The following is a 23,530-nucleotide window of genomic DNA, read 5'->3' as shown; positions in this document are numbered from 1 at the left end:
AACCAGAAAGGAAGCATTAGGTTTTGCCTACCCGCTGCCTGTCTCTGGAGTGAATTGTATCTCAGTGGTGACTTCATTTCCTCTAACAGAGTTTCCACAAACTCTCTGGACGGTTCCAGCGAGTAAGCCACACTGATTGTGGTGTGGGAGCTTCTGATATGCTTATTTGCAGTTTCCCTTTGGGAGTCTGGAGGCCCCAGATGAGTGATAACTGGATGATGGAACATTTGCTAGGGGAAGGGGAATGCTTTTTTTTTTTAAGATAAGGTTTGATCCTGAGCAGAAGGGATGTTTCCAGATGCCTGTGTGGTGTCAAGCAGTGATGTGTGGGTGCAGATCCCCTTCTCTGTGACTCTGGGGGGTATCCCCAGTTAGTTAGACCCCCATCCCAAGTTGAACTCTTGACTCTTAAAGGTGCTTTGGGACCTGTCTAGGGGACAGGGTGGGCTGCTGGGAGAGGGGTCTGTCAGCCAGAATACCGACCGCCACTTTCCTGTTTTTTTTTTGGAGCAGTGATGCTCGTAAGATTTTATTTGAATAGAAGGGCTTTTCCCCAGTATAAGTAGTTGGTTAGGTCATTATGTGTCTTCTCTTCTTTCCTAAATGGCTGTAGCTTTCTTGGGGAAGGACCCTTGTCTTGTTCAGTGTTGCAGGATCCATTGAGACCTAGTTCAGGACTGGACAGAATCCTAGTCCTGTCACTGCTGCCCACACAGTCCCAATGCCTTCAGGACCATGACCATACCCCTTCGCTTGACTTTGCAGACTCTCAGCATCTAGTTCCAGATGAATCCTTGTCTCCTTTCTCTCCTTTCCCCTAAAGTATCCTCGTCTCCTTCCACCTGAACTAACAGGTTAAATGCCAGAGCTGGGATTTAAGCCCAGTTCAGTTTGACTCTGAACCTCATGTGTATCTTACTGTGCCTTCCCCGAGTCCTTCATGGACTCTGCATTCTTCACGGGATTTGGCACAGTGATTGGTGTGGGGTAAACCCACAGGTAATGTACATGGGATATATGAATGGCGGATCCTAATAAGTGTTCGATTTGCACTCGCTGGTTAATATGGGTGCATGTGGGTTTGCTCCCCAGTTACATTGCTGACTAGGGAGGAAGTTCTATCCGCAGGGCTAGAGGCCACTGAGTGTCTCTCTCCTCTCTCCCCTTTTCAGTGTCTCATCATTGGGGGAGGACCGTGTGGTCTGCGCACTGCCATTGAACTTGCCTACCTGGGGGCCAAAGTGGTCGTGGTGGAGAAGAGGGACACCTTCTCCCGGAACAACGTGCTACACCTCTGGCCTTTCACCATCCATGACCTGCGAGGCCTGGGAGCCAAGAAGTTCTATGGGAAGTTTTGTGCCGGCTCCATCGACCATATCAGTGAGTGGAGCCAGGGGTGGCACCCCATGTGGGGAAGGGGCTGACCTGGGGTGGGGTATTCCTCCACATTGTGGAATCCCCAGGGTATTCCATCTTGCAAGTCTCTGGGGGCTCCTCACATCCAACCGACAGACATTTAGTGCCAGACCCTGTGCTGTGCCCACTAGGCTGGAAACACCATGAGGCCAGGGACCATGGTATGTCTTAGCACAGCATCTTTAGGGCACAAAATGGTGCCTGACACATGGTAGATGCTCAGTGCACTTCTGTTGAATGAATGAGTGAATGAAATATGGTTAACAGAGGCAGAGGTAAGTCATATCATTTACACTCTTAGGGAAATCACTGAGATTTTGTCAACAATAAATTGTGCTGTAATAGAATAATCAGACTTGCCAGAGGCACTTAGAAGAGGGAGTCGCATAAAACCACCCAATGGGCCAGATTGTCAGGGGGTCTCTTGGTTAATGGAAGTTGGGACATGGAGTTGCCAGTCTGGGGGAGTGGGGAAGGATTTAGAGCAGAGGGATGACACAGTTGACAGATCCTGTATGAGGTTTCCTTGAGCTTTAGAAAGGGAGAGGCCACCCTGAAGGGGGTCCATCCAGAAAAGGAGGGGGATTGGGTAGGTGGACTTTGGGTCCCAGGCCATCCCTGAATGCTTAGTAGGGTGAAGTGAGCACTGAGGCGTCTCCTGTGCTGGTGTTGCTTAGGCCTGGGTCTCTCGAGAGCCTGCAGGCAGGCTTTGGGAGAGAAGCCCCTCCCTCCTCCTCATGCTTTACAGGAAAGAGGTCTTTTTTTTTTTTTTAATTCATTTGGCTGCACCAGTTACTTACATCACTCAGGATCTTTAACTGTGGCATGTGGGATCTAGTTCCCTGACCAGAGATCAAACCCGGGCCCACACTATTGGGAACCTGGAGTCTTAGCCACTGGACCACCAGGGAAGGAGCCTTTAGTCATTTTATATACAGCAATCATAACTCGTAAAAGTCAGGGGAGTTACTATTGTGGGGAGAGTTCAAGGGTTTGAATAGATTTGGGTCCATCTTCTGTGTGACTTGGGTCAGATTTCTCATCTTCCTCCAGCCCCACTTTTGTCTCCCCTAAATATGATCAATGCCTGCTTACCAAGAGAGCTGAGAGGATTAAACGAGGTCATGTTTGAAATGTGCTTATCACTGTGCCTGGCTGGTCTAGGTGTTCAGGAAGCGCTTTGCATCCAGCGGGGTACAGTGAGCAAGAGGCAGCCGGAATCCCCAAATTCAAATGAATCCAGGGCTGCGATCTCCAACCAGTGAGTGAAAGGGGAACCCTGAGACCCGTGCTCTTATGAGGACAGCACCGATGGGAAAGGGGTGTGGGCCTGGGGCGAGAACAACTGGAGAGAATTATCAGCCAGACAGGGTGTAATTTAGTCAGATACAGGAGACCTTACCAGCAGTGGCCCAGGGTTTGTTCCTGCCCTGAGATGAGAAAATTCCAAGAGTCCATTGGAAAGAAATTTGGATTTGCCCAGAAGGCTGCAGTGTCAGCTTTCTGGATATTCCTTACCACCCACGGAAGAATGTATGTTGGTACCAATTTAGAATGACAACATTAAGCACCACTTTCCCACCAAGCCTTCCTGAGAGGCAGAGCTGTCACCAGGAGGCCTCAAGGGGTCTCAGGACTGCCAGGCTGCCTTTCTAGCCAGGGGGCCCCTCACGGCTCCGTTGATGGGGACCCCACTTAACCCCTGGTTCTTGTGTGTGGAAACACGGGCAGGACTCTGAAACTGAGATTCCAAGTTCAGAGTGATCGTTGTCAAGGGCAGCTCTAATACCTGTGAGAAGGGAGGCAGGGAGAATTTATTGAGGACCTACTGGGTGCCGAAACCAGATAGACTAGGAACCTTGAAACCATGAGGAGAAGCCTCCCGCCCCCATGGCCTATTTCCTGGCATGGATTCTTTGAGCACCAGCTGATTGGCTTCCTTTCAAACTGGCCATGGTCTCCAGCCCCAGCTGTGACCTGGTCTTCAGCTTTGCTCAGCAATTTTCCGCTGGTCCTGTGTCAGCATCCTCCTCCAGTTCCCACCGTGGCTGTCCCAAGCCTCCACCACAGCCTCCTCATTCTGAGCAGATGGCCTCCCTCCATCCGCTTCCCTCCGATGCTCTGCAGAAGAGAAGCCATTAGCAGGAACACCCCCCACCCCCCCACCCCCGCCAGTCCCTCTCCTTCCTCCTCCTGCACTCTCCTTTACCCAAGTGCCCATTCCTTCCTCTCACCCCGAAGTCAGAGGCATAACTGGTCACTTCCTCTCCAAGCCTAGATGCTCGCAGTTTCCTTCTCTCCTTTTCCCCTGCCTTTGCCTCACTCAGCCCCTCCAGGCCTCTGATAGAGCCCATTACCTTTCTTCACCTCAAAGTACTCATTCTAGAAAGAGGGGACATAGACTTTGCCTCCACTTTCCACTCATGCCGGCTTCCACTGTGGTCTGATTTCTCCCCAGTACTGTGCTAAAGGGATTCTCTCCAGAAGCTTCCCTGACTCCCGTGCCCTGGCCTCCTGCAGTCTTCCTATTCTTAATCTCTCCATAGGACCCAGTATTCTTGGTCCCTTCTCCCTTGGCTTTCAGGCCTGCCTCTCAGACCCCGTTCTGCCACCCCGCTGCCCCCGACCTCCAGGCCCTGCCCCGTTCCATTTCCCCATGTTTCCTCCACCCGATGGGGTCCCACATCTCCTGGGCCTGCCATGGCACTGCGTGATGGTAGATGTCCAATACATGTTCAGTGAGTGACGCCCACAGAATGCAGAGGGGCCCACAGGTAATCTGAGACTTTGTGCTCTCAGAAATGTATTTGGAGGCATGCCCATTTGTGCTCAGTGGCAGGGACAAAATGGAAAAACAAGGAGCCACTCATTGGGAGAGTTTGGGAGAGTGGGTAGGAGGTGGAAACCATGAGTCTAGCTTTGTGGGGAGGATTCCCCACTCCACCCATTACCAGGGATGGCTGAGAGCTTAGGCGGAGTAAGCCATTTACTCTCTGACTGTACGTATTCACTCTTTACTCACTGTTTACTTCTCTTTCCATCTTCGTCTTGTCAAACCCACAGCCCAGCTCAGGAAGGAGCAGAAAAAGGGTCACCCTCATGATAGCGGGTGTCGCCCACCTGACAGCTAGAGCACAGTCTTGGAATCAGATGGATCTGGATCCACAGTCCAGTTTTGCTCCTATGTGAGCCTGAGCAAGTCACAGTCCTGTTGAGCCTCGATTTCTCACCTCTGAAACGAGAGGAATTATCCCAAGGGGCCACTGGAAGGGTTAACTGAGAGAACACAGGGTGCTTGGCACATAATCAGTGCTCAGTAATGATCGTTATTGGTACAGGCGTACCCTGGGGAAATTGCAGGTTTGGTTCTAGACCATCACAACAAAGCAAATACTGAATAAAGCAAGTTACATGAATCACGGTGCATGTAAAAGTGATGTTCACACTATACTGTAGTCTATCTAGTGTATATGCATATGGCATTAGGTATAAAAAAGCAATGTAAATGCCTTAATTTAAAAATACTTTATTGCTAAAAAAAAATGCTAACCATGATCTGAGCCTTCAGTGAGTTGTAAGCTTTTTGTAATAGTAAACATCAAAGGTTACTGATCACAGATCACCATAACAAATATAATAATAATGAAAAAGTTTGAAGTATTTCTAGAATTGCCAAAATGTGACACAGAGACTCAAAAGGAGCAGATGCTGTTGGAAAAATGACACAAGTCGACTTGCTTGATGGAGGGTTGCCATAGACCTTCAGTTTGTAAAAAAACATAATATCTAGAAAGTGCAGTAAAGCAAAATGCAATAGAATGAGGTATGCCTCTATATTGTTAGGCTCAGAAATCATATGGTAATCAGATAATGTTCTGCATACAAGAGGCGCTCAGACATTGTTCATGACAGTTCATCTCTTTCAACTTCCTTTTTAACAGGTATTCGTCAGTTGCAGCTCATCCTATTCAAGGTGGCCTTGATATTGGGAGTTGAAATCCATGTGAATGTGGAGTTTGTGAAGGTTCTAGAGCCTCCTGAAGATCAAGAAAATCAAAGTACAGTATAATTTTCCTTTTGGTCTAGAAATCAAATATTGTGAAATGGAAACAACATTTGCAACTCCCAGAGGATGATTCTGTAAGAATTATTCTGGGGCTGTTTGACATAATTCCATCAAAGGATATTTTACTGTTTTGGACCATTGCTGTCACTTTCGGTTTGTTCTTCAGCTCCCAGGGGACTTATTAGAGACATGAGTTTGATATCTGGGTAGGGGAGATCCCCTGGAGTAGGAAATGGCAAGCTACTCCAGTATTCTTGCCTGGAAAATTCAACGGGCAGAGGAGTTTGGTGGCCTACAGTCCATAGGGTTGCAGAGTCAGACACAGCTGAACACACACGCACATTAAACCTGTAATTTGGTTACCCTGTCACTAGGAGGCAGTACTTTGACAGATGAAGTCTAAGTAGTAGGTAGGAAAGAAAACATAGATTTGGTTATCTGATAAAATTCATCCACATGCTCTTCAAGCCGTGTGTACACACAGATATGTGGATATACTTACTGTACCTGTATGATATTTTAAAAATCTAGTAAAGAAAAATAAAGTTTTGAGAGCAAATGTGAAATAAATATTTGAAATATTATTTGGCCTATAATATTTTTAAGCTTTATTGAAAAATAATTTATAAATCATAAAATTCATCTATTTTAGGTATGTCATATTGAGTAATTTTTCTCTTGTCCCTTTTAGTATTTTATAAAAATTCTGATCTTTTATATTCACCATGGCCAGAGTTTGTTCACGATGCCTCTATATCTTAATATCAAACTCTTCTGCTGCTGGACAGGGCTTTCAATTTTGGGTCGAGTTTTATGTCAGAGACCTTGTAGTTTCATACACAGGTTACAATCCTGAATTCTCCTGTCCTTTGCCCAGAATATTGACATTTTAGGGGAGACATTAGTTGGCTCTTGTGGCAGGACAACATGTGTAATTTGACTTTGATCCCTGTGTGCTGTGCTGTGCTTACTTGCTCAGTTGTTTCTGACTTTTTGCAGCACCATGGACTGTAGCCCGCTAGGCTCTTCTGTCCATGGGGATTCTCCAGGCAAGAATACTGGAGTGGGTTGCCATACCCTTTCCAGGGTATTAAACAGACCCAGGGATCTTCCCAACCCAGGGGTCAAACCCAGGTCTCCCGCATTGCAGGCAGATGCTTTACCTTCTGAGCCTCCAGGGAAGCCCAAGATTACTGGAGTGGGTAGCCTGCCCCTTCTCCAGGGGATGTTCCCAATCCAGGAGTCAAACCAGGGTATTCTGAACTGCAGGCAGATTCTTGACCAGCTAAGCTACCAGAGAAACCCTCCCAGATCCCTAGTGTGTGTTAAATCCTAATTATGGGTAACCAGCAAGATTTCACCGGAAAATTGTTTCATAGACTCCCAGCCTTTATAGAGACCAGTAAAACCAGGCATGGAATTGGCACTGCTGGTTTACCTCTTCCTGGACTGAACTGAAGCTAAGCCAGAAGGACTCCAAGTTCAAGTGTGAATCTGAACAGTCTGGGTCTTTCCTTTGGAGCCTCTGCCTGGGGTGCCTGTACCTGGTGGCATTGTCCATTTCTCATGGCCAACACAGGGGGCATGTAATCACTTTGTCCTTCCATTGCTCACTGCCAGCTCATCTCATTTTTCTGTCCTGGCAGAAATTGGCTGGCGGGCAGAATTTCTCCCTGCAGATCACCCTCTGTCGGAATTTGAGTTTGATGTCATCATTGGCGCGGATGGCCGCAGGAACACGCTGGAAGGTGATGACTCTTCTTGGGGCTGAGAATGGAGGGATGGGGGTGGGAAAGGGTGTATCAGGAAAGTCATGGAGAATGGGTGTAAGATGGTAGGTGCCAAAGCTGGATTGGGGGTCTTGATAGAAGGGCAAACTGCCCTGCTCTGCTTGGGGCTAAGCATTTAGAGAAAACCATTTAATTCTCTCTGAAGCTCAGTAATTTGTGAATAGTAGGACCTTTCAGAACATTGCTATAAGGACTGGTCTAAGACTCATATGTAACAATGCTTTTTAAAGGTTAAGCACCATGGAAATTAAAAGAAAAAATCAATATACATTTATTGAACACCTGCTAGTGTGCAAGCCAGGGTGCTAAGTACTTTCATACTTCCAACTAAGAGAATCATTTTATACTCTTGATGGTATTGGTTTACTGTGAAGTATAATACCCTAGAAGGAGAACCTCATCTCTTCTCATAACTTTACAACATGCTTACTGCTGGGTAGTAAGATAAGTTTAGCCCAAACTGTCAAGGAATAAAGCCACCCTCTGCTTCTAAGTTTGGAAGCATAACACGTTTTTTAGGGGAGAATCTAGAATCTATTAGGACCCCGGTTTGAAGACCAACTGGTCCCCCATGGCATCTCTTGGGCTGAGGACAGGTCTGTTTTTCAAGCTTGCCTTGCTCAAAGGCTACAGCCTGCAGATGACTGCCAGGGAGGGCACCTTCACTGAGGACAGAACACCCTCCCCGAGCTAGGGTTGATCTGCCAGACCTCAGAAGTGCGGTCCTCCTGGCCAAGGCCCTTCCCACCTACTGCACAGTGCTGCTCCTTTCCTCTCTCTCCGTTTCCACACCCACTCCCCCACCCCAAGCAATCAATATTGGATATCGATTAAAAAATGTTTAAGCTGCCAACCTGAATATCGTACTGTTAGTTTATGAAGAACCAAAATGAAGGAGTGTTGAACAGAAACTCAGGATTTTTAATCAAAGAGATTTTTGGCAAAGAAGTTGGGAATCACCTTGCTCGTGGTAGAGAACCTGCCTGCCAATGCAGGAGATACAGGTTTGATCCCTGGCTTGGGAAGATCCCCTGGAGGAGGGCATGGCAACTCCACTCCAGTTTTCTGGCTTGGAGAATCTGCTGCTTAAAGGAGCCTGGAGGGCTACAGTCCATAGGGTCACAAAGAGTTGAATAGGACTGGAGCGATTTAGCATTAGCATGAGGCTTAGCATATGCAAAGAGGAGGGGAATCCCCCACTGGTGCTGAAGACAGTGGTTTTGTCTGCTAGCAAGACAAATGCCTTGAGTTGAGCTAAGTAAACAGCAGTCAGTACCTGGGGCTGGGGTGGAAAGGAAATTCAGGACTGCAGGAAAAGATAGATGCTAAAAAGTAAGGGGATTAGAAGGTCTATTGAAACAGAACCACCTGTTGGTGATCCTGTGTGTAATCGCCTGTGATATTGTGATTTATAATAAGGCAAATATATCTGGGTCTTTGTCCCCTTTCTGGCACAGCGCCCCAAACCCTTGGAATTTCCTGAGTGATAAAAGCAAGAGGAGCAAAAAAAAAAAAAAAAAAAAAAAAGCAAGAGGAGCATCTTTTGTTATGATATTTGTCTGTGGTTCCTGAAAACATTTTAGAGCCATAAATGTGAAATGGCTGTGTTGTTATTCATAACAATCTCCTTTCCACCACATCTGAGTATGTGTTAATGAAGTGAGTTTTGGAAAGCACCTAAGAAAGGGAGGGGACTGGTTGCCCAGGGAGCCAAAAAAATGATTAGAGGGTTGGAAATTTTAATCCTATCCCCTGACCTCATGGGAGGGGAGAGGGTCTAGAGATGGACCTCAGTGACCAGTGATTTAATCACTCAGGTGTCTGGAATAAAGCCTCCAAAAAAAAAAAAAAACCAAAGGAAAGTGTGTCAAGAGCTTCTGGGTTGGTGAACAGGTGAAGGTTTGCAGAGAGTAGTAGCATGCTTGGAAAGGGTATGAAAGCTCTAGCTTTCCCTACACCTTGCCCTAAGCATCTCTTCCACCTGGCTGATCCTGAGTTATTTAGTAAGATATTCTCTGAGTTCTGAGAGCCACTCTAGAAAATTAATCAAACCCAGGAGGGAATTCTTGAACCTACAATCTAGAGCTGGTTAGTCAGAAGCATTGGTGGCGACAAGGGCTTATAACTGGCATCTGAGATAGAGGACTGTCAGTGGGACTGAGCTCTTAACCTGTGGGATCTGATGTTATCTCCATGTAGGTAGTGTCAGAATTGAGTTGAAGTGTAGGACACACCACTGCTATCCTGAAATTGCTGGTTGGCATGTGAGGGAAAAGGAACAACAACAACAAAAAAACACATTGTAATTGGGTGCAGAATTCTTACAGCCATTAAAAAAGTGATTTCAATGTACACCACTGAAAACTATAAGAACCTCAATTAGTCACTGAACTAAAACAACTGCAAGTTGGAATTCCATCTACCCATTATACATATATTGAGTGAGTACTAAATGCCAGTCGCTGGACTGGAGACTGAAAGAGAATCTGTTAAAAAAATCTCTGTTCCACAGGAATTCAATCTCATAATTCTACTTAGCAAATGGGGAAAAACATGAAAAGTGCTAACACAGTAGTTTTAATTGTGTAAGTTTAAATTGCATGTGGGTCTTTCATGAGACTACCTTGTAGCAATGTCTGTATCTGCTTCTTCTAAAGATAATCTTTCCATGGGTGGTGGTGGGGTTGGTTTCAGGATGGTTCTAGGGCGCTATATTTATTGTACACTTTATTTCTATTATTATATCAACTCTACCTCAGATCATCAGGCATTAGATCCCAGAGGTCGGGGACCCCTGTTCTAAAGGATGAGCCCTGTGATTGTCCACTGGAGAAGCACACTGTTGCTTTGGAAGCCTAACCAGGATAACTGGTCCTAGAGATTTGGGGGAAGGAAAAAATTCCACTGAGAAAAGCCTCCAATGGGTTTCTTTCTCAGAGACAAACCTTAGCATTTCTGTCTGCCTCTATACTCTAGATCCAAAATTCTGGTTTCACTGTCCCATGGGCCATCTGAGAGTAGCTTTCTCAGTAATCTTTCCCAGTTTTCACATCAAATCCAGAAGAAAGACTCACTTTTCCCCTTTTCCTCACACAGGGTTCAGAAGAAAAGAATTCCGTGGGAAGCTGGCTATTGCAATCACCGCCAACTTCATCAACAGAAACAGCACGGCTGAGGCCAAGGTGGAAGAGATTAGCGGCGTGGCTTTCATCTTCAATCAGAAATTTTTTCAGGATCTTAAAGAAGAAACAGGTGGGACCTTCACATTTCTCCAAACCAGGCTATTGTTCATGCTTCTCTGTTCTGTATAGGGGTTGGAGTGGAGTGGAATGGGGAGGGGTGCGGGCACTTGGCTTTCCTAGCTCTTGGGACCGAGAGACTCACTCTGGTATAGTGGAAGGAGGGGTTTCTCTTTAGGATAATAATGGACAGAATTCCTTCAGGGACAGAAAGGATTCTTGAGGGAAATTTCTAGATGCTGTCCATGAAAATAGATAACCATTTATTTAATGGTTAATAGATAACCATTTATTTATTTAACCATCTATACTCAGGAGACATTTACTGACTGCCTGTCATATTTGCTGTTGTTCAGTCACCAAGTTGTGTCTGACTCTTTGCGACCCCATGGACTGCACCACGCCAGCCCTCTCTGTCTCTTACCATCTCCTGGAGTTTGCACTCAACTTCATGGGCTACACAGTTGAGGTGGACATGGTCTTCTCCCAGTAGTGGCTCCTTGTCTGGGGAGAGACAGCCACATAAAGCATCCTGACACAGGCTGGGGAATCTGTGCCCTAAGGCAGTGTGGGGTTCCAGGAGCACTCTGGTGGGCAGCCAGTAACCTGTGGGTGGTCCAGAAAGAGGCCTAGGTGCTTTTACCAGTGTACCAGCTGCCCTTCCCTCCAGGGATGGTCAGGGATGTGGAGGGTGGGTCGCAACACCCAAGGGCATCGGTTGTCTCTCAACCGTGGGACTTGAAGAAAGGACTCATTGGTTTCCTCAACAAATATTTATTGAACACCTATCATCCATTTCCCAAGGGCATGAGATAGAGGAGTGGGCAAAACAAACAAAAATCCCTCTTTCGGAGTTTATATTCTATAGGTGTTGTGGGGGTGGGGGGTGAGCATCAACAGGCAAATCAATTACTAACATGTCAGGTGGTCTGTAAGTATAGTGGAGAAAAAATGATGCAGGCTGAGGGAGAAGGGTGAAACTCCTGTTCCCAATTGAGTAAAATTCAGATTTTTTTCCCTTTCTTTTTAACCTGACTTTGAAATATATATATTTCTCCTTGAAAAGGCAGTGTAACAATGTTAAATAAAACTTTTATACTAAAAATAAATCATTAACACCCAGCAAGTAACAATCATTGTCATGTAATCCTTTTCGGTAATTCTCCACTGGCATCCTGACTTTTTACATGGCTGGAGCTTTCACCATAGTGTCAGTACTGTTATTCTGCTTTTCTAATTCAGCATCACATTTTAAAAGTTGCCCATTGTGCCCAGTCCTCCTGATGGTCAGGTTTGTTTGGAATAGCTCATGCAGTGAATTTATTGTCACTCACTGCTGAAGCATTTAAACCAGGGGTTGGCTAACCATGACTTGCCATGCATTTTTGTATTGCCTTCAACCTAAAAATGATTTTAATATTTTTTGAATGGCTGCAGAAATAGCAAAAGAAGAAATTTAAAGGAAAAATTTAAAATTTATGAATTCAAGCTTCATCGTCCATCAATAGAAGTTTATTAGAATACAGCCAGGCCAGTTTGTTTACCTTGGTGCCATGAGGGCTTGCAACATAGACCAGATAGCCCTCAAAGCCAAAATATTTACTCTCTGGCCCTTTACGGTAAAAGTTTACAGGCTTCTGATTCAAACTTTTCAGTTATTTACTGTTACTGATAAAACTGCTGTTTGATTATTTCAGTAAGGCACTTTTCTAGGAATGGGATTAGTTATTGAGCCACACTCTGCCTCTCACTGTCCACAGTGATGTGTGTCCACTGCATGACCTTCTGAGTGTCACCATGGTGGCATTATTTTTTTTTTTTTAATATTTCCTTCCAGCGTATTATGCCCTTTTGAATGATTTAAAAATTCTCCAGCCCTCCCTTCCCCTCAAAAACCAAGACAATAAACAAACCACCAAATATAAAGTATGACAGGATATTGAGTGTGTTTTTCCAAATATTTCAATGAGCTTCCTTTACACTTTGTTGCGGTCGTCACCTTTGGCCGTTTTTCGACAACAATGCCCTCACAGAGTGAGGGCAGTGAATTTCCTGGATCCTCTGGGGGGCCCTACACATGGATGGCTGTTTCCTATTTAACGGTAATAAAGGGGTTTCCATGGTTACCCAGCACGCCTCTGTGATAACTGCTAAGTTGCCTTAAACCTGTTCCTTTTTCTCCTAAGAAGCCACACCAGTGGTTCTCAAACTTGAGGGTGAATCAGAATCACCTGTAAGGCTTCTTCAAGCACAGATTGCTGGCCAGACCCCCAGAGTTTCCCATTCTGTAGGCTGGGGTCAGGCCCTAGTTGTTTGCATTAATACGTTTTCAGATGCTGCTGCTGCTGCTGGCTAGAGATCCTACTTTGAGAAACACTGAGCTAAGTTGTTATTTTATGGCATTGTTTTAAATGGAGAAACCTAGTCTAAAAATTAGTCTTTCGCAGTTGGTGGGAAGTACAAAAAGATACAACCCAGTCCTCTGAATTGCTCTACCAGAGCCACCTGGGTTTTCACACGTAACAGGAGGATGGTAGGAATGTCTCTTAGTCTTTGGGGAATTCACATAGCTCTTGCATCTCTGTTCACATGGAGGAAACAGTGGACAGGACTTGGATTCAGACAGACTATGGTTCAAATCCTGGTTCTGTTGCCACCTAACTGCCATGCCACGGACAGCACTGTGCCTTTCTGCAGCACGTGCTCAGCTCTGACTTGGAAATGCTGGTCCACAGCCCCGAAGAGCTTTGTGAGTTTTAAAAGAAATAGAGGCTTAATTGTATTGCATTATATAAATGTATCAAATCAGTATGTTGAACACCTTAAACCTGCACAAAGGTATACCTCAATTTAAATAGAAAATAGTATCTTTGTGGGACTATGAAGGCTGTGTTGACTTGGGTAAATTCCAGCACTCGACTTTATCTTTGCCAGCCTTGTATATCTTCAAAATTTGTCTGACACAAATATTTTGCAGATAAATAATGAGACCTATAATGAGACAAAGCAGGACTCCTAACACACGGTAGGCACTGAAGAAGTAATACTGTGTCCATAACCTTCTCTTTTCAGGGATTGATCTTGAGAACATTGTTTACTATAAGGACTGCACCCACTATTTTGTCATGACTGCCAAGAAGCAGAGCTTGCTTGACAAAGGTGTCATCATTAATGTATGTATCTCTTATCTCTTGGCTGTGTATCCATCCTGTCTTTCCCTTTGGGACCTGGGCTGGCAGCATCAGCGAGTGTGGGAACAGAAGTTATTCTGCCAGAAACTGAGTCGGGGTGGGGGGAAGAGGGACTATAGGGGAAGGGACCACCCCCTACCAAGTCCTCCTTGGTGGCACATGAATGTTGGATGGAGGAGCCCACACTAACAATAAGAGGCAGGGGTGTTTCTGCAGAGAGCTGGACTGGGGGGTTGCTAAGATTCTCACCCAGGTGTTAGTGAGGGTCTTTACCACGTGTCTCATTTATCCCTTCCTCCTTTTCTGGGCTGTCACACGTAATTTGGAGGCAGATGGTGGTTCCTTGTCCTAGTGGGACATACGCACATTTACTTGTGAATTTCACGTTGTGGCCCCATTGTCATGGTCTGGGGGAAAGCTTTATTGCAGTCAAGAGGACTCAAGTTGAATCTTGGCTCTGCCATATATTAACTCAGGACCATGACTAAGCTGCTTGTCTTCTCTGAGCCTCAGTCTTCCCATCTGCAGAATAGGAATAATAGGTTCTATCTAAAAGGATTGTTCAGAGGAATACATTTTAAAATGTATGCAGAGCACTTGACATGTTGCAGGTTTGTAGATTCCCTCCATAACTTCTCTGCCTGGTTTGGACACCTGCTCTTTTGTCCTGCTGTTCTTCCTGGCCCCTGTTTCCTGCTTTTGCACCTTCCTGCTTATACAGAGAACAGGGCTGCAAGGAAAGAGCACATGGAGTGACCGGCCCTGGGCTGACAGCTTCTTTGGTCAGGGTTCAACCCTTCCAGAGCCCTGGTTGCTGCCGCCACTGCTGCTGTGGCCCTAAGATAGGGATCGTGCAATCCAAGGTCAGCCTGCTCTCAGGGTGTCGGCCTGTAGCCCAGGCAGCATGGTGACCATTCATTGACGCTTGTCAGAGAAGAATGTGCCTAGCCTCATGCCAGTTTGTGTTGGCAGCCGGCTGGGCAGCTTTAGTAACCCAGCCCTCCCCTGGGCCTCCTCTGCATCGGCTCAGGGCTTTGCTGAGAGCCTGAGTCGCTGGACAAGAGGCTGGGAATGGGACAGGGGTGGGGTGAATAAAGCCAAATCAGCCCAATCAGCAGATGTGGGTTTCAACATCTGGTGCCCCACTGCTGACCCGGTCTGGGGGAGGTAAGGCCGTGCCCCCTTTTTCCCTCTGCTCTACAGATGTGCCTCCCAAAATTACGTCCCCCATTGGGATGCCTGTGTCAGATAGTGAAGGACTATTTAGGGCCCAGGGTGCAGGTAAGGTGGGTACCTTAGCTTGGAAGGAGCTACAGATGTTCTTCTTAGCCCATCTCTGAGGAGTCAAGCCAAGTTTGAATTAGGGCTCCTGTGTCACTGGCTGAGAACTCTGGCCTTCTGGGATGCTGAGGCTCCTCCTGGTCATCCCAGGGTATTTGTCCTGGCCACAACATGTTGCTCGTGGTGACTTGATTTTTTGGCATTGCCAAAGCCCCTCCATGCTCCCCTCAGGCTCTGTGCCATGGCACAGGTGGGTGGGAACTTCGAGCTTTGGTCCCATAATTACTGCAGGAGCTGGGGGCCCATGGTTGTCCCCATCAAGGCCTTCCTTCTGCCTCAGAGAATCTGGGAGCATCATCTGAGCTGGTGCAGAGGGTCCTTGAGGTATAAGACATGAACTCTAGAAATTGGAAGCCAGACTGGACATGGGCGAACTAGACACCATTTGGTTCAGGGGCCTTGCATGGAGTCTCCAGGTGTCCAGCCAAGCTCTATAGTATTTGCACAAGCTGAGACCCGACCTGTCTACCCCAATCTACTTAAGTTGCCATTCTTCACTTGCTCCCAGAGGAATGGCAAATCCTGTTTTCCTGTGTCTATATGGGCCAGCATCTTCCTTGAGATACATAATGTGTTGAGCGAATGTTTGTTGAATGACTGACTGGCCTGCTTCCCCATCTATTCCTGCTGATCTCTGGGCCTTTTTCTATGACTACCGAAGGGAGAGTAAAGTTTCTCCTATAGGAGCCCTGCCTCCGGGCTCTGAGCTGCGTCTGTCCCTCCAGGCCCCTGCCTCTGCTGGCCCATGAACATGCAGGCTTGGTCTTAACCCCAGTAGAAGGGAGCTTGGTGGCCAGGAGTGTGAGGTGGACAGAAGCACATCACAGTTGGTCTCCCTGTGCTGAATCCGCCCTCATTTGAAGCAGTGAACAGGTGTTACCTAACCTTCTTTTCTGGTCTACAGCCTCCTTCCACCTCCACACCTTGGGGTAACTATTCTTCCTGTTGGATTCCCCACTCTTCTCTCATGCTTCCTGCTTCCCTCTCTCCCTCCCCACCTCCATCTAGGACGCAACTTCTCTTGCCTAGGCCTGTGCAAAATGATGCCCAAATTTACCTCCTGCCTGTATCTTCATTTAGCGCTCCTTCCTTGGCTCTACCCTCTTTCTTACAGCCCCATTCCCACTTTTTTCTTTCATCCTTGTACTTGCCTGTTTCCTACACGTCTGTTCTACCATCCACCCTCTCACCTGGGACCTCCAGCCCAGCAAGACCCCTTGGTTCCTCCCAGCAGCCCTGGGGCAGGTGGCTGTCATCCCAGCACAGTGGGGGTCCGCCCCTTGGCCAGATCCCCACAGTCTTGCATGTGGCATCAGCACCAGTGCCACCTTCACCCTAAGTGTCCACTTTCATCCGTCACCCAGTCCTCCATAGTGGTGCTTGTGGCACATTTTGAAGAGGGGATATTTTTGAGATTTCTCCATTCACTCTCCCATACCCTCAGGCAGGAGAGTGATCTTGTGATGTAAGAATTGGTATGAGAAAGGAAAGCGAGTCACAGGAGCTCCAGCTGTGACCCAACAAAGGGCTCTTGGGCCAACGCTGGGTTCAATTTAGTGGACGTGGTTTGGATGTGGAAATACTGGAATTTGGGGGAAATCATGACTGTTGGGAAAATTGGCACTGTAGGTCGCTGTTTGTGGTCGAGGCTGTGCCATCTAAGACCTTTGTAAATGCTCTTGCTGTTTGTTACTCTTGGGGTGTCCGGGATGCACTTCAGCACATACTACGGTTTGGCCATTGTTACTTATTCCAGACTGGAATCTCAGTCACTTACACTTCCCAATTCCGAGGCCCTGGGCTAGGGAGCCATGTACGCAGTCTCATTCAGTTCTCACATGATTCTGTGGAGCAGATTTTGTTCATTTCATTTTGCAAACTCAAATTTTACAAATGAGAATACAGAGGCTCAAACAAGTTCAATAGCTTGCCCAAATTTACAGTCAATGCCATCAGTAAACAGAGATGGAGTTTGACCTGTTGATCTCACTGACGCAAGGCCCATGTTAGTCTTACTTGTCCTTGCCCCCCACCCCCCGCAAGGGGTTTGCGTGTTCTGTGTCATCTTTTGGGAAAGGTGGTCTTTTAGTTTCTGTAGCCACACTATGAGCAGATGTGGCTCTGGAAGATGTCCCAGAGATCATCGCCAGTGTCCCTCCAGGGTGGATATCCTAGTCCTCTAAGCTCAGGGCTCTCTACGTCCCAGTGGGAAAGTGCAACATTAACACTGTGCGGTCAAAGCAGGGCCCTGAGGAGCCCTTAGCCTCTTGAGAAAAGGGGTAACTCATCTTGGAGAGAAAGTTTGAGAGTTATGCCAGTTACCCGTTTCTTTTTCGGACTTGTTTGAACACTAGCCACAGCATTTCTGGACCACATTAGCTTAGCTTAGTTCATTGTAAAATCACTCCTCCTCACTTGCTTTTTTGTCTTTTCATTTCATTGAACGTTATCATGAGAACCAGCCGTATGACATATGCTTCTGTACTTCTGCAGGACCATTATTTACACTGTTCGTTATAACACACTGCTCTCTGTCAAAATTCCTATGTCAGACAGTTCTTTTAGAATTTAGTGCCAGGAAAAAATTACCTCCCCTAGGAATTTCTATGCTTCCTTCTTTCTGATAAGGAAAGCCCTGTAACATATCTCATTTCCCTTTTGCCTTGGATGCCAGGAAGCTCAAAGCCAAATGTGATGCTTAATCATAACTCTCAACATTCGAGATGACTGGTTTGGTTCCTCTTTGTTCCCTGGGCCCCAGTTTTCTAGCTCTGTCTCAATTAGCCTTTCTGCAAATCCATTCCAAGTCCTTTTGCAAAGAAGTGGATATGACTCCTTGCCCTCTTGAGGGGCAAGTTGCTACGCTGTGCTCTTGTTCTTTCCCCAGGACTATATCGACACAGAGATGCTGCTGTGCGCGGAGAATGTGAACCAGGACAACCTGCTTTCCTATGCACGCGAGGCTGCAGACTTCGCCACCAACTACCAGCTGCCATCTTTAGACTTTGCCATGAACCATTACGGGCAGCCTGACGTGGCCATGTTCGATTTCACCTCCATGTACGCCTCCGAGAATGCGGCCTTGGTGCGCGAGCGGCAGTCACACCAGCTGCTCGTGGCCCTCGTGGGCGACAGCTTGCTTGAGGTACCTCCTGCGTTTGGAGTCCCCTGCTTCCTGCTGGAAGACAGATCCCCGCATTGCTTTTCTAACTGGCAGCATCTGCTGTCCTGAAGCCCAGGGGAAGGACAGGCTCTCAGCCAATTAGCAGGACTCTGCCGAACCCATCCTGGCCTCAGAACCTACCCTTTGACTAAATTCAGAGGAGTCAACTCTGCCTATGTACAGGCAGGAACACTTTCCCTTGCCCCTCTGGTTTCTTCTGGGCTGGCTTCTCAGTTGAAGCACAAAATTAAGTGGCCGTAGTCTAACTTCACAGGCCATCCTTCTTAAAGCTTGTAGATCCTGAGGCTTCTTCCTCCAGTCTGTGGATCTCTGTGGACTTTCAGCATAGAGTTCATATAGGAGCAAGAAAGGAGTGTTGGCCCTAAAGTCCATGGCCTCCTTGCTCAAAATTCTTCCCAGAAAATCTGCAGATGCTAGCATTCTTAGAATAAATGAATGCTTTCAGGAGGGGGAAATCTTTATCTGAATGTAAGCACTGACCAAAAAATGTTGATGCATGTATACCACGTTAGCATCAAATTTCAAACCATGCTTTGGGTGCACATGGAACAGTTTAGTTAGAGCTTAGCTTCATGAATCCATGCTTGTTCATCCCAGTGTGCAGACTCTGACCTAAGCTCCTTGCGTAAGCCCTCAGCACGCCCTCTGCTGCTGTCCCAGTCCTCCTTCCCAGCTTTCTCTCTCAGCACTGTCCTCCCACGCTCCCTGCTGCACCCAAACCAGACAGGCTGTTCTTCCATCGGGCTCCGTCATTTTCCTACCACCAAGCCTTTGCTCTCTGTTCTGGAATGGATCAGGATCAGAATCCTATCCATTCTTTAAAATTGGCATGAACATACCTCTTCCATGAAGTATTCTTTGATTCTGTCTGTGTCCCTCCCCAGTGTGGGAATTTGCCTCTGCCTTTTTGAGCCCCCAAAGCAGTTATTCTGTTCCATGTCATAGCACCCTTGCATAGACTTTATGCTACAGTTGCTTGTGTTTGTGGTGAATCCCAGTGATGTGCCTGTCACGTCTCTGTCCTCCCAGTGCCTCCCACAGGCCTGGCAAACACCAAATGCTGGATAGAATGGGATGTCAGGCTGGGAATCGCTGGAATCAACTGGAACTTTGTATGTGTCCTTTGTAGCCATTCTGGCCCATGGGCACTGGTTGTGCCCGCGGCTTCCTGGCAGCCTTTGACACTGCATGGATGGTGAGAAGCTGGGACCAGGGCACTTCGCCCCTGGAGCTTCTGGCTGAAAGGTGAGTACTGACAGCAGGACCCTCAGCTGGAGGCAGGGCCAAGTCAAAATTCAGGCAGGAGAGGGAGCAAGGCTGGATGAAATCTGGAGCACCTACCCCGCTCTGCCTGCCTTCCCACATGTGGCCAATTTGACCTTTGGTGTCCCCGAGGAATCCTCCATCATGACCTACCTCCGTCATGATCTACTTCCCTAGGGGCCAGGCTCTTAAGACTTGGATGCCAAAGAGAAATCTTCACCTTTCAGGGCAGCCCTGAAGTTGGGGTTCTCAGCACTGCTGATACACTGAGGAGCCGGAAGAGGTCTAGGGGAAGCTTCCATTGCAGCGCTGAGTCCCACTCTGTTGAGGGTTGGGTGCTCTGACCTCCTAGGCCTCTTCCACTGCTGAGATCCTGGGCTTCCTCCCAGACCCATGCTGCGGGCCACGTGGCTGTGACAGCTGGTGGACTGGGAAAAGTCAGGGCTGGCGGGTGGGGACAGGCCTTGGCTGGTCTTGGGTGTGGAGATCTGTGGTCATGGGGGAGCAGCCACAGGAGGCTGAGTGGCAGTTAGAGCAAAACCACAGGTCGCTGGGCTGCCAGCTGAGTCCCTGCCCTCTGCCCAGGGGAGGAGGCCAGCACCACCACCTCCCAGACTCCCTCCTGCTTCCTCCCAACCCTGTTGACCCTCCCTCGCTTTGTAAATCTCAGGAACCAGGAGGGCCAGGCATTGCTGGGAAGGGTTATGCAAACACATCTAAGAAGTTCTTGAGAACAGGGGAAGGGCAGCAGTGGGGGGGTGTAGGGAAGGGGTGGGACCGAAGTTGCAAGAGCAATCTTTGACCCCAGCTCTGCCTCCCTGCAGAGAAAGTCTTTACCGACTGTTACCTCAAACGACCCCAGAGAACATCAACAAGAACTTTGAGCAGTACACATTAGACCCAGGAACGCGGTACCCAAACCTCAACTCAAACTGTGTCAGGCCCCATCAGGTAAGGCCTTGCCTGGAGTCCTGTCTGGGCCACTGTGCCCTGAGAGGTAGGAAGGGGTGGTCACCTAAAATCTTGGCACAGTCCTGGGACCAAGGTCACCAGTGCCTCTTGGCCTAAGGGTGGGGCAGTTCCTCTCTCTAGGAAAGCCACAGGGTAGAGTCAGCATCTTTAGCCCACAGGAAAGAACTGGAACATGTAGGTGTGTGTCCACATATGTACATGTATTTACATGTTTGTTAGTTACTGGGCACATGCACTGCTGAACATGAAAAGTGAAAAGTGTTAGTCACTCACTCGTGTCCAAGTCTTTGCAACCACATGGACTGTAGCCCGCCAGGCTCCTTTGTCCATGGAATTATCCAGGCAAGAATTCTGGATTGGGTAGCCATTTCCTTCTCCAGGGAATCTTCCCGACCCAGGGACTGAACCCCAGTCTCCTGCATTTGGATTTCCCAAGTGGCACTAGTGCTAAAGATCCCTCTTGCTGATTCAGGAGGCATAAATGAGAGATGCATGTTTGATCCCTGGGTCAGGAATATCCCCTGAAAGAGGGGATGGCAACCCACTCCAGTATTCTTGCCTGGAGAATCGCATGGACAGAAGAGCCTGGTGGGCTATAGTCCATGGGGTCACAAAGAGTCTGACACGACTGAAGTGACCTAGCACACACACTCCTGCACTGCAGGCGGATTCTGTATCATCTGAGCCACCAGGGAATTGGTGAGCATAGGCCCATTGCTGAGCATAGGCCTCTTGAATAATCTACTTGATCAAATATCAAGTCCTTTCCATCCGAAGTTCTAGAGTCTATTTTTTCTGTCACTGACTTAGAGTCACACAAGCTCTGACCTCTTCAGTCAGAGGAATTTTAAAAATCTGCCAATTACCTACATTCACACTTGACTTCCCCCACATTTGGGTGAATAACAGATCCATAGCTCTGTATCAGATTGCTGGTTCCCTTACCGAAGGGTCGTGCCCTTCAGTGAGAGAGGAAAAGGGTTCAGAGGCCCTGTGACTACAATTTGGGGAAGAACTGGCAGACAGTTGTGTTCCCTCTCCCCCTAGGTGAAGCATTTGTACATTACTAAGGAGCTGCACCAGTATCCTCTTGAGAGGCTGGGCTCAGTGAGGAGATCCGTCGGCCTCTCCAGGCGAGGTAAGAGGCCTTCCTGGGACCCCAACTCTGCAGGGAGCAGGCTGGCTGGGGGGCAGGCGGGGCCCAGGCCATGCAGCCAGCCTGGTTCTGATGCAGTGACCTTGGCCAGGTGCCTCTCATCTCCGCCCTTCAGTTTCTTCACCTGTAAAATCGGGACAGGACAATACCCCCCATGGCATCACTGTGTAGAGTGGAGGCGAGTGCTTGGTACATTAAAGTGAACTGGAATGACTTCCTGGGACTTGCTTTTCTTTTCCTGTTGTTTCCAGTCTGAGGAGTCTTGACTCCTCAGTTAGATAACAAGCTCCACATGCTTCGCTCCTTTACTGGTCCTCCGGGGCCTGGCACAGCGCTGGGCACAAGGCCGGTGCTCAGTGCAAAAGGAAAGGAGGGTTAAATGGCTAACTTCTCAGTGTCCATCCAGCTGTGCTCAGGTCACCATCCTGCTTAAAGATGCACCAGCTGCCCAGACCTTGTGTCCTGCCTCCCACTCCTCGCTGCCCTCCACATTCACATGCCCCACTGCTACTGGCCCTTTGATAAACCATTTCATGTAACGTGGCAGCCTTTTATAGATTCTTTGCCGTGTCACAGTCCTTGTCTCTTCCCTGGAGATCTCCTCTGTCTTAGACACTCTTCTAGAAGCAGCTCATATGTATCTCCTCCATGACTCTTTCTTTGGTGAATTCCCTGGAGCTGCCAGACTCTAGCAAACCCGTTCCCCTGGCATCAGGTTTCTCCACCATTGTCACCCATTTCTGCATCTGTCTTCCCTACAGGATAAACACGCTATTGACAGAGTCCATGTCTTCCTTACTTCTATATTCCTGACCTCTAACCAGGACCTGGACAGAATAGGGGTCTTAGGGACTCTTTACTGCAAGAGACCATGCTTCCTGTCCCAGCATCCTGCATGCTCTCAACAGGACCCCTACAGGGGCTGCATCCATGCCCACAGCCCCTCACTTTCATACTTTTCCTCCTGGTCCCCACCCATGGTGGCAGATGAAGCAGGTCCCCAGGGTAGCTGCTGAGATTTCTGCAAAGCACTTCACCACTATCCGTCTCCTCCTACTGCAGAGTCGGACATCCGGCCCAGCAAGCTCTTAACCTGGTGCCAGCAGCAGACCGAGGGCTACCAGCATGTCAATGTCACCGACCTGACCACATCCTGGCGGAGTGGTCTGGCCCTGTGTGCCATCATCCACCGCTTCCGGCCTGACCTAATGTGAGTCTGGGGCCCCGTTGGAGCTGGCAAGCTCCTTACTTCTCAAGGGGACCCTGGAGACAAGGGAGACCAGGGCTGTTCTACATGCAGAATCCTTGGTTCAGCATTGTCTTCGCATACTTTGGATTTGAGTTTTTTCCTTAAATTTGTTCTTTTCCCTTTGCATTGGTTACTCTGCCTGCAGCTTGTCTGATCTGTGAGGAGCTAAAGTGGCTCAGATTCACGAATTGATTGCACTTATATTCCAAACCATCATCTTTTGGGAAATTTGAGCATTTGCGCCTTCAAGTGGTAGCCTCAAGAGAGGACTTCGGGGCAAGACTTAATTCTGGGAACCAATTTGAGGTTTTACAACCGAAAGAATTAGATTTGAGACTCAGATCTGTTAGCTGTATACTGTTGGGCAGGCCCCTTATCTTCTCTGAGTTTGCTTCTTCATCTATAAATTGGAAATAATAGCAAGGTCGTTAGGAAGTTTGGATTATGTTTGTGGAAATGCTTTATGATGTCAAAAGCACTATATGTCTATTCTGTTGTTTTTATATCAGCTGTAGTGTAACCTCACACCCATGAGCAAATTTGTCCAGAAGGCTGGATGGCAACCTAGTAAAGGTTCCCAACTGGTACCTTTAGGAATTGAGGTTGCCTCAAGAAGGGGACAGGGCTCTCACTTGTTACTTTATATAACTTGATTCTTTATTT

At 47.7% G+C, this 23,530-nt stretch overlaps 1 protein-coding gene across 7 annotated transcripts in view; it reads left to right on the top strand.

Annotated features, from left to right (window-relative positions):
* MICAL2 (microtubule associated monooxygenase, calponin and LIM domain containing 2) overlaps nucleotides 1-23,530 on the top strand; it is a 233,885-nt gene that overhangs the window by 90,747 nt on the left and 119,608 nt on the right. For all 7 annotated transcript variants that reach the window (XR_006341165.1, XM_043902882.1, XM_043902873.1 and 4 more), the window contains exons 4-13: nucleotides 1,173-1,380; nucleotides 5,358-5,474; nucleotides 7,129-7,230; nucleotides 10,369-10,524; nucleotides 13,584-13,684; nucleotides 17,931-18,188; nucleotides 19,357-19,472; nucleotides 20,315-20,441; nucleotides 21,510-21,600; nucleotides 22,681-22,828. Coding sequence is in view for 6 of the 7 variants with exons in the window: in XM_043902882.1 (XP_043758817.1) it covers nucleotides 1,173-1,380; nucleotides 5,358-5,474; nucleotides 7,129-7,230; nucleotides 10,369-10,524; nucleotides 13,584-13,684; nucleotides 17,931-18,188; nucleotides 19,357-19,472; nucleotides 20,315-20,441; nucleotides 21,510-21,600; nucleotides 22,681-22,828 (1,424 nt within the window). In the remaining variant the exon portion in view is untranslated. The remainder of the gene's footprint in view (nucleotides 1-1,172; nucleotides 1,381-5,357; nucleotides 5,475-7,128; nucleotides 7,231-10,368; nucleotides 10,525-13,583; nucleotides 13,685-17,930; nucleotides 18,189-19,356; nucleotides 19,473-20,314; nucleotides 20,442-21,509; nucleotides 21,601-22,680; nucleotides 22,829-23,530) is intronic.

This window comes from Cervus elaphus, chromosome 1 (assembly GCF_910594005.1).
Source record: "Cervus elaphus chromosome 1, mCerEla1.1, whole genome shotgun sequence".
Lineage (NCBI taxonomy): Eukaryota > Metazoa > Chordata > Mammalia > Artiodactyla > Cervidae > Cervus > Cervus elaphus.
The sequence above is the reverse complement of the archived record's forward strand: the minus strand, read 5'-3'. Positions and strand labels throughout refer to the sequence as shown.